Source organism: Macrobrachium rosenbergii, chromosome 50 (assembly GCF_040412425.1).
Source record: "Macrobrachium rosenbergii isolate ZJJX-2024 chromosome 50, ASM4041242v1, whole genome shotgun sequence".
Classification (NCBI taxonomy): Eukaryota; Metazoa; Arthropoda; class Malacostraca; order Decapoda; family Palaemonidae; genus Macrobrachium; species Macrobrachium rosenbergii.
This window is the reverse complement of record NC_089790.1, coordinates 26781375-26792910: the sequence shown is the minus strand read 5'-3', so window position 1 is coordinate 26792910 and position 11536 is coordinate 26781375. Positions and strand designations below refer to the sequence as shown.

The 11536-nt window shown below is 33.6% G+C and overlaps 1 protein-coding gene across 11 annotated transcripts in view; it reads right to left on the bottom strand.

Annotated features, from left to right (window-relative positions):
* Positions 1 to 4705: 4705 nt before the first annotated feature.
* The window catches only part of LOC136832781 (unconventional myosin-IXb-like), a 210523-nt gene continuing 203692 nt past the window's right edge, over positions 4706 to 11536 (bottom strand). For 10 of the 11 annotated variants that reach the window (XM_067094322.1, XM_067094328.1, XM_067094326.1 and 7 more), the window contains one exon: positions 4706 to 10417. In XM_067094322.1, the coding sequence (XP_066950423.1) occupies positions 10302 to 10417 (116 nt within the window). In that variant the 3' untranslated portion in view covers positions 4706 to 10301. The remainder of the gene's footprint in view (positions 10418 to 11536) is intronic. The other variant, XR_010851314.1, reaches the window with a different exon arrangement.

Genomic DNA, 11536 nt, shown 5'->3' with positions numbered 1-11536 from the left:
CACCCATAACTTGAAACTTTTAATTAATACTGAAATTAAGGTCAATTTCCTTTTAACACTTTTTATTTTATGATAATTTTGTTTTTACTTCATGATATTTTGATTTTATGATACATACATTATAACAGAAGATTGTTTTCCTCACTTGTGCTAGTTTATAAAATTATTACTATTATTATTATTATATTATCATCATCATGTATATTACCACTCCAGTAAAAAAAAAAAAAATTGAATCCCCACATATTCAACAAAGAACAAGGCAAAAATAATTTTTGGTAGCTTATTGTCCTAGTAGCGAAGGGTCCTAGTAACGAACTATCCAGTAGCGAAGTGTCCGGTAACAAAATGTCCAGGTACGAACGGTCCAGTAGCGAAATGTCCTAGCACCATTGTGCAAGTACCTTGTCATGTCCTTGGCTGCCTCTTCAAATGATTTATTGCCTCTGCACTTCCATAGTCTTCAGCTGGCTTAAAGCTCTTTGCCTGACTGGAGTTTGTACAGAGATCTGCTATTAGAGGAAGCTACCTTGCTTCCATAAACCTAAGAGAGACATACTTTCATGGCCACATTCACCGACTTAGCAAGAAGTATCCTTTGTTTTGGTGGGACAGTATGTTTCAATTCTGGACCATTTGCTTTGTTAAGTGTACTGTTTCTTATTTAGTCACCAGAATTCACACCTGTAGCCTCCTAAATGTATCGCCTGGGTTTTCATCCCCAGTCTGGATGAATAATCGGTTCTGGCTTCTTCAAAGGAGTTGCAGAGTCACCTGCAGCTTTGCTGCACGTTAACTTGGAGAAATCACATCTGTTGCCATCCACCCGGGCACTTTACCTGGGAATGATTTTACACAGCAGCAGAGCTAGCTAGCCCTAAGGAGTACATTGTGTGGCACCTCCTCAGGACCATTTATGAGTTATTCCTTTAGGTCTTACTAAATCTTGTTAGTAATTGATCAGTCACCTGGTCTCTTTAGAATAGTTTTGAAGTCACTTTTATATTCACTCCTTACAGTACTGTACACCTTCAGCTGGCTTCCTCTTGGAAGGTAGCTTGATTTTTTCAGCAGTGAAGATCCTGATGAGAGTCGTTGCTACTCGACCTCCCTCCTTTAGCGGAGCAAGAGCCAGAACCTGCTAAAGGGAGTTCCTCTTGTTTCCCAGGATTTGTATTGCCTTGTTTACAGACTCCTTGACTTTGAAATAGGGAGCTCACCTTTTGGAGTCTTATGTCTAAGGGGTCTGATCTAGAAAGGAAAGCTACATCATATCAGCCTCCTTGTGCTTCTGGCTATCTTCTTAGGCCTCCAAGTATTCATGACTGTCTTCTTGGGTTTCTGCCAGGGCATGATATCACCATGGTGCCTCAGGTTGTTCCAGTACGTCTACAACACAGTGTAGGTGCTCATAGCAGAGAACACCGAGCTCTCCTGGAGGAGCAGTTCTTTCATTTGGATGTTGGTAAGACCCTGTAGCAGATGGGAAACTCCCTTGTTGGATTTACCACAATGAGTAGCAAACTTCCTGTTATTCATCATGGCAGTAGCTTCGGCAATGGACGCTGTGCTTCAAGCATGTCATGGCCTGGTTGCCAGTGCATTTCCTGCAATGACTATGTCGAGAGGGGTATAGTATTTGCTCTCTTATCCTTTCACACAAATACACAACAAGGGTATAAAGTGTGGAAAAAATGTAAGGAACATATGGCATGAGAATAAAAAGTTAAAAAAGGCCTTTTTCTATATCAAGGAAATTTTCTCGTTAGTTATTCTACTTACATAATTTTTGCTGGATAATAATCTGACCTTTGAAAGTAATTACTTACATGCAGTATTAAAAAGGATAAAAAAAAACTGCACTTTAAAAACATTCAATTCCTTGGTATATTTGCACATCAACAAATCAATTTAAATAATACATTGTACAAAAAGAATAAAGTAATGAGTATCGAAATTAATAAACAATCATTTTAAAACATATCAATGTACAAAAGAGGCATATAAAATGATATGGGGACAAGGACTCTGTTGAAGCTATTTCTCTTTCTGGACCTATGGCATTTCAGTAACACTTAAGCAAGCCCTCTGGGTAACATTTTATAATTAACTTTCACCATCATTATATGTAGTAAATTGCTTTAAATATTGCATTAAGCTTTTGTATATAGTACTATGCTACTTTCTTGGAAGCATCAAGGGTAAATGATACTGACAAAACAAAGTAACCACAACACTGTGCCATCTGATATTGCATTATGTGAGGTTTTAAAAATTACATTAGACAACATATGCTTTTCTTTAAGAAAAATTACATTTATGCAACAGATGACTTTCTTTTTGTATCAAAAGCAAGACCTAAAAGATGTGAAATAACTTTCGTGACATCACTGCCAAAGTGGGTGATATACAATATCAATTTAGTCCAAACATTTCACAACATATCACCTTAGTCTCAACTCAAAAATACCACTTTTTCTAACTATGAAAGCATTTACATCCACTGTGAGCACATCAGTACAGTACAAAAGTTTCTTGTACCCCATGACAAAAATGTCTAGTGTCTACAAACTGAAATAAAACATACTGAAATACAATAAGTTACTACTCTAAAAGCTTTTACTTCCAAACTGGAAGAGGTCCAACAATCCAAATATACAGATATTCATAACACTTAAATGATTAATCATATTCATAACTTTCGTGGAACATAATCTGACAAAAATGGTGTTTACATTAAATAACAGGGAAGACAAGACCAAGATAGGCCACAATAAAATCTAAAGATTCACGTAAAGAAAAACTGTTTGGGGCTAATCAGCAGATAAAATACAGTGGTACCTAAACAGGGAATGTAAATCTACAATTAAGCAAAACAAAATGCCAAAAGGTAAAATCAAGTGGTAGAAAGCTCTGTTCCTTCAAAGCTTTGCACTTTCCAAGAAGTTGGTACAAAGCTCTATACGAAGGCAAGGCACAGATTGTTTTTCAGGAAAAAATCAACTATATTCACTTTAAATTTATAATTGTTTTAATGTATGGAACTCAAGCAAACAAAAAATAGGAAACCTTTCTTTTAATAAAATATTCAATGGTCAGTATAAAGAAACATCATGCAGGCAACATTGCTATATACTTATTATAGTGGTCATTATAACATTAGTTTGTGATATACAGTTACAGTAATCAATTGACCAAATTGGACTACTAACAAAAGGCTATAGTAAGCCTCAAGAAGTACAGAATGGTAATCAATACCTGGACTTATTGCCAACTACCACTACTCCACTATGGTAGAAACACTTGAAATTAAACTTTCAAAATTTAATTTTTATGGGTCATATGTGCTATGTGAAAACCTCACATTAAAGGGATGTCTTGTTTATATCCAGATTATATTGAGGTTATTAATACTAATAAGGATCCTCATAAAGAAGTTTCAGTTCTAGACACCAATATTAAAATCTGAATGTTTTTGACCAAAATTTGCACACAAAAAAATGGATTAGACATTTGTTCATAAAACTTTGCATCTATGCCAGCGAGTATAGAAATGACTAAATATAACTGACAGCTTTGTCAAAAAAACTGCTCCATTTTATTTTTCTCCCTTGTAGAACTGCAGTATGTAAAATTAGTTTAGAACAAGAGCTATGATTTCTCTACAATTATGGCTAAGGGATTTTTCATACTTTATGACTGCTGCAAATATTTGGTAAGGCCCTGATCTTTACTTTTAGATACTTTCCAAATGTATATGAATGGTACAGCAAGAGGCTTTTTATCTCAATATTGTCTAATTTTTAAATATTCCGTTATTAAGTAACAAATGTATTTTTCCGTCTCCAGATGATTATGGGTGTTATCATTAGTTTGGTCTGTGACCAATAAAGCAGGCACTGTGATGAAATAGCAAAGGAATTGTTTCGTTTTATGCACTCTTGATTTTTTCTTTTATTATTAAATTTTATTCCCTTCCTGATTGTATGAAGGTAAGGGGTGGTGAAGGTTGGCTCTTCTAAGACCTTACATTTTCAAAAGTATTTCTACTTTACCCTTTCTTGTACAGTACATGTAAATTGGTGACATTTCTTTATCCCTATTTTGTTTTCTTGTCATATATATTTAATATATTTAATTTGTCTTTCTTTTGATTTTAATTTAATTTGCACTCTTTTGATTTTAATTTAATTTGCACATCCATGCTTACTAATAATAGTCGACCTATCCCAATAAATTTCCTCTCATGAATTTTGTGATGAAAAATTCTTTAAACCTTGAAGTCTCTGGTACTGGTCAAGGGTGTGTGAGTTGTTTAATCCAGTAAAAATAAGTTAATCTTGATATATTTTATCAAGTTACCTAAAAAGTATATACTACTAAAGATCATCCTTGATCTTCAGTTGTGCTTATTCTTACCAAGTTCTACTAAATCGTGACTAAGCACAACTATTATGATACCAGATATGGTTGAATTTTATACAAATGAATTATTCAAGGAAATAAGAGATGTCTATTGGAGCCAGCTATTAAATGTTAATACTCTCTTAAGATGTACAGGATTCAGTATGTGACAGCCTTTAAGCGCAACAAATGCTGACTATCCAATAGACAATGTAATAAGATAGACCATATATTCTGGCAATACTAATGGTAATCTATTGACACCAGAGTCTTGCTGTCTTTTTTTTTCTCCAGCCTTTCATGGCATGTATTCTATTGGGCATTTAGTTAAGTGATAGTTACAGGTAATCATACGTTAAATTTGATAGTGATAAGTTGTTTCAAATTTTTTTGGCCATTGTCATTAAATTCAGTCCACCTGGGAACGGGTGAGTTTGCATTAACCTCCTAATACACTGCTCCCACACTCCACAAATGTCCAACTTCCAAAGCTAGCTTAGTTATTTTTTACTCTATTACTAGAATTAGTATTATGTATTGTTTATTCAATAACTTTTAGTTCATAAACCCTTTTAGATGTTAGGGGGTCCAAAACTCTTCGGTGGTTAAACATACTTGGCTCTAGCATACTGCAAGTTTTGTTCATATTTTTAAGATACAATACAGCAAGGTAAACTTTTGTCATCTGGATATTACACGTATGATGTTGATCATCACTCCCAACTGGAAGAGTGATGGAAAAAGTGTCCCTCCACACTGGTACATGAATGGTTATTATGCAAAACCCAAAATATGGGACAGTACATCTGCACTCAAGAATAATCCACACTGTGTGCACCTATATTACATAAACCTGTTAGCACCTTTAGATGTGGCAACTAAGTTTTCTGTTACTGCTGTAAGTGGAAGGACCATTAGAGGAAATTAAGGATCTGAGATTTCCTTTGATCTAACTTACGGAAAAGAAAAAAGTAATGGAAGGGGAACTTTGGGGGAGAGGGGACTATAATTATGAAGACTGATCCATGATACCTTGAGGAATTGTTTTATGTTGGGGGTGCAAATCAAGGGAGGGTTGGAGTAAAAAAGGGCATCCATCGATAAAATTGCCAAAACAAATTACGAGCTGTTCAGCAAGTGTTGGAAATCCCTGGGAAAGGCTTGTCAAAAAGTGTCCCTGACTAGGGATTGACCAAAGATACAGCATTGATGGTTATTTTGAGTAATTTTCAAATTCGGCTGAGGGCATACTTTTCTCAATTGTTGGGCTGTCTCTCGAGGTGCCTTCCATGCCTCATACCCTTCAACATCTTGCCACACTTATGAGCTACCTTTAGCTCATAAGTGGGCTGGTGTAAGTCCACTTTTAGCTAAATGAACCAACCCTGCTTTGGGCATTCTGCTTTTCTCGAATATACTCGTGGTATTACATCTTTCTTCCTCTGCCCTCCTTGATCTTCATTACCACCTCACAGAGGTTTTTCAATTTGGTGCTCTCGTTATCGAAGAACTGAGACGTTCTTCTCACCCTTGAGTTTCATTCATTATCTATTTGTTAATGCTAACAAGCTGTTGGTTGATACCTGCTTGCAGGAGTAAGAACACAGCATCTAGCTGGACACAAGAAATCACTAGCAAGGTAAAAAAAATTCTCACTTGGTTAACTGCTTTTCTGGCTACTTATTCAAAATGGAATTCAACACCGATCCCAAATAAGAATGCAAAGCCTCTTTCCTATTATATCCAATATCAATCTTGCATGATTTATCCATCTCTCAAGACTCTTTTTGGTCTTCCTTGATACACAGTTCTATAAAAAAGCAAGGGAATAAACAAAAACTAATCTATGCAACCCGATTCATCACAAGTGTACAAGGGTTGGAAAACTAGATAGGCACAGAATATAATCAGGGGTGGGAGAGGCATTCTTCTTCTGCTGGAAATTATGAGTACTTTCATTATCCACATTAGATTATTAGTCTCCAAGATAATCCAGTGTAAGAAATATCAAGATTTGTAGTTTCATAGATGAAGAAAATAGATTTTTTCTCCTTCCCTCTGACTTTACATTTGTTTCATTTACATCCAACATTAAATTACACAAAGCTTCTGTAATTCTAAACTGTTTCATAAGCAGAAAGTGTGGAGCAATAGCAGAGTATAAGCATCATGTGTTTTTTCTAAGCTTTTTCAATCCCATTCATTAACTTACATCATCAAATGCTGAGAACTGAGTGCTAAACCTTTTGGTGTACAGCCCTCCAAGTGGTGTTACATTAAAATTAACAAAATCAACTGTTACTTCCTCTCTTAATACAATTTGATTGCACAGGTTATAACCTCCTGTATATCACAACTAACCTTAATTAGAAAATTATTACAGTATACTGGTGTATATCTTTCCCTATTGTTGCCAATTGAGAAAGACTTCATGATTCATTCATTAAGTGTTCAATATTTGAAATGCATCCTCTACAATTTCTTTGGCTTGTTTTAAGAAAACATATTGTTATTCTATAACAAACAGACAACTTTAAAATATTGTAAGCTTAAATTATTAAATGAAAAACAAGCTCTATTCAATTTTTGCTTAGAAAAGTCAAGTCATGGGATACCAGACTTCTAATACATTTTAGTGTGTCAAACTTTTTCACAGTTTTTACAGAATATGCTTCTGATATTATTGAAATATGGTGTAGCTAGTTACCTGTTATTCCTAGAAATGTACTACTGTGTTCAGCTTATAACATTAAAGCTTTTGCTATGAGACTTCTATTCACATCAAAGAAGTTTTAAATTTTGTTTTTAATAACTGACATGTGCACTCTATTTGAAATTGCTCTCCTGTTTTACAATACTGTACAGTATCTTATCATTTCTTTAGTTGGAGCCTTTAACAGAATTTAACTCGCATGGCTAACCTAAGAACGTGGATCATCAGGTAAGTTCAAGACCTTGAATAACAAAACCACATTTTCTTGATAACTCTTCCCAACATATTCAACACAAACTTCTAAGGCTGGTCTTTATCAAAGATTGATTTTGTTTAGATCGTTCTGCATTTAGTTACAAAATGACAGTGCATGTCAAATGCTCCTTGGAAAAACCATAAATAACTTAGATCCTTCTGTATTTAGTTACAAAATGACAGTACATGTCATATGCTCCTTCGAAAAACCATAAATAACTTAGATCCTTCTGCATTTAGTTACAAAATGACAGTGCATGTCAAATGCTCCTTGGAAAAACCATAAATAACCAAGTTTGATAATTATTTGTTTTAGCTTTTACAGTATCTGACACCTTATTTCATAAGATCTTTCAGCAATTACTTGTTCCAATACACTGATTTAACACAAAATAAACTATTCTACATTCATGTTGAACTAAACCAAAGTAGATGTAATTCTACCACTTTAGTACAATAAAATCTAAGTTCTTATACAGTTTCTTCAGTTATGAGTGGCCAAAATTTTTACCACCATGCAATAATGATTAAAAAATCAAGGCCTCTAACTACTTTTAAGCACAAGATCCATGCTAGTTTATATTTCCAGCTCAAATATTTAGTAAACACTTATTGCCTTACTTAAAATACTAAAATTAAAATGTTAAGTGAATAAAAATTGACCATGTTTATTCATAATGTAGTGCTTAAAAGTTGATACTGAATAAAAGTGCTGAACTCATGTTTTTCTATATGTTCCATTATTTTAATCTGAATGATTCCTTTGGTTTCTTTATTCTACATAGTTTCAAACTGGTTGAAGAAGCTTAATCCATAAAAATAATATATCAAGAAAAAAAAGTCTAACTAGGCTATTTTCGGCTACTTTCAAGCTACCAATATAAACTAAATACTGTCCAGTTTCACCTGTAAATATTGTACTTACAATGGCAAATCTAAAGACCCTTTAAAATATTAAAAAAATTTATACTGAATACTGCTGTCACTAAAAGAAAGATACCCATCTATATTAAGGAAACTTTCAAACACATTAAGCATCAGAATGAAGCAGATATTAATCAGAAATTGTAAAAGATGCAAATGTTAAAATGTCTTGAATATTATAAAATTTAGAATTACATTAGTCTGCAAAAAAAGATCTTTAGTACATCTATGTGTCAGACATTTATTCTATTTTTTCATTAACATTTCATGTCTGTGAAACAGAACTACAACATTATATGATGAATAGCTTTAAGCACTAAACATTACGTTTCACAATGTAACTTTTGCTCAAAAAAGAAAAATAGAGCTAACTTAATCCCTAAACCATTACTGAGCAAAACAGCATGTCTCACAAAGGCCAATTCAAGCAGCTGCAACTGATTCTTGTAACACAGAAGTTACAAGAAAATGAAAAGTTGCATTATAACTGACAAATTATGCTATGTAAAATTAGGTCTCCTTTTACAAACCCTAGGCTATTTTGCATAAATTCTTGGAAATAATATTAGAGAAGAACTTTAACTCTGACAAGCATATTTCATATATGCTTTGTGCTTCTATTTAAGCAATAAAATTTATCTAAGAGCATAGAAACATTCTGAAAAGCTATTTTGTCTATGCCGCATACTGATACTTCATATTTCCATCCTGATCTTAAATAACATCTAAGGCACTAAGAAGTATTTGCAATACATTAAAAGCACTGTGAAGACAACAATGGCACAGCAGCTTCAGGTGAGTATTACCAGTTTTAAGAAAACCATAAAATAGCGAGTATTACACCATGTTGCATTAACCAGAGATAGGAATGCAATTTTTTGTGATTACAAATATTTAAATTACTAAAATTAAGAGCCAAATAGAGAGACTAAATACTTCTGGCAACAGTTTGCACATCAAAGTAGCTTCTATATATGTGACCACCTACATAACTCTTCATAAAAAATATGTTTTGTTTGCTTAAAAATCATTCATGAAACCACAATATGGTTTGCTAAAATGTAAACATGCTGACTAGGAATTACATAGGGCATCATTCAGAGAACTATAAAAATTCAAAACCTAGGAAGAAAAAATAAAGATTCATTATTAGTGACTCAAGGCAAGAAAATGGCATCATTTACAAAAAAAAAAAAAAGCATGAAATGAGGTAAAGGATAATGAAGTATAATGAAAACATAATTAACCCAAGCTACAAACTGCTGATCAGCCCCAATCTCCTCTTCTCGTACAGACAATAAAATTGAGCTTTCACTGATGCACTACCAACTAACAGGTCCTGTGGGGATGATCAAAGCTCCAATTCAAACTATTCTAGATAACTCAGCCCAACTGCAACCCAACATGACAACACCCAAAGAAAATAAGAAATGATATCGTGAAAAACATGACATGCGAAATGTTTTATGAAGCCAATAAACTTACTTTCAGTGTTCATCTCCCCATAAGCAAATAAAACGGAGTACCTTAATGCTATTATGTACAAAAAGTATCAATCACAACATTGGCATTTTTACCACTTCCTGTATTATGGAAAAGCAAACGAATAAAATCAATCAAAATACTTACAACATACGCCGAGTATAATGAAATGTCTCAAAAACAAACGGCAAGCACATACATATACATACCTAAAGCAGACTGTAAATAAGAGGTTTTCTTTATATGAAAATAATTTATATACAATTTTGTTCTTTCAATCCTTATATTTTTTTCTCCAAGTTTCTATGCTTTGCACTCTCAAGCACTGTTTTGAATGACTTCACCTCACTGCTTTTCTGGACAGTCATGTTTCTACACTTTGCCCTTTCAAGCACTGTTTAGAATGGATTTACACCTTGCTGCTTTTCTGAACACAATGAAACCATGGTTTGCATTTCACAGTTTTGGAGGGTACAACCACTACAGAAGAGCCAATCTGCATTATTAAAGTATAATAAACTAACTAAACCATCACAGCATCATCACTATAGTCATGGTGTAAACGTGAAGTTACACTACGATCCTCATCAGATTTGTCTTGCTTTGAAGTCTTTTTTTTAATCCTATTTGTGTTCTCCCCTGGAACAGAATAAATCTTCATGTAATTACATATAATCCATTTAAAAATGAAATGAGGCAAAAACGGCATTTCACAGCATACTGTACTTTCCAAAGCAATTCATCTTATTTCCAGAGCAAAAAAAAAAAAAAATACTGTAGAACAATCTCTCCCAAAAATTACACAAATTTATCCTGCATTCAATGGAGCTGAAATTAACAATGGAGTAATGAAGGCAAGAGGCTTACAGCTAGGGAGAGAGATATTGTGCGATTGTCGGTCCACCTAACACAGCAAATGCAGAACATTTTAATGTCATTAAATTTGTCCCTACAAACAAGGAAAAAAATCCGCATAAATTTAAACATTTTTTCAACAAGCACAAATCATTACAGCTAACCCTTTTTATTATATACTATCATAAACAACACTGATTAGCTGTTGACACACACCTGCTTCACTTCTAAGCCATCATCGATGTCATGCAGTAATGTACAAGTGTAAACTCCAATTATGCTTAAGACTAGGGTAGCTTAGAAACTAAGGTATGTTTTCATGAAAATTAACATTCACATAAAAATGGATGATTAATTAGCTAGTCTCATCCCATCCTATTTAGAAGAGTAATGGAACATGACTATAGATTTCATACAGCTACTGTATCAAGAAATCTGAAATAACATCTCACTGCAAAATGTTCATTTTGTTAACAGTCAATAAAAAAAAAATTATAAAAACAAAAGATCTCAAAAACTCCAGGCCTAATTTTAATCAAGAACTAATGGAACCTGACTTAATAGATTTTTATTACTTATCACACGTTGTCGAGTCCGGGAAGAAAAATGTACAGACACTACCTTACTTAGGAACTTTCAGATACGAACAAACTTATCGTAAATTGAAACTGTGCATGGAGCGCTCCCCTTTGCCACCCTTAAGTTCAAAATTTTGTTCCGTGCACAACTAATTTAGGTTTCATGCATCATTCATATTATTAAAGCACTGTACTCAATAAAATACAGTACTGTTTTGTGTTTTAAGATGAAAAAATGTACCGTACCATATTGACTTTATATCATACTGTACTTAAATAGGCATGAAGACCAACATTCGAACAATTCAAGATACAAACAGCCAAT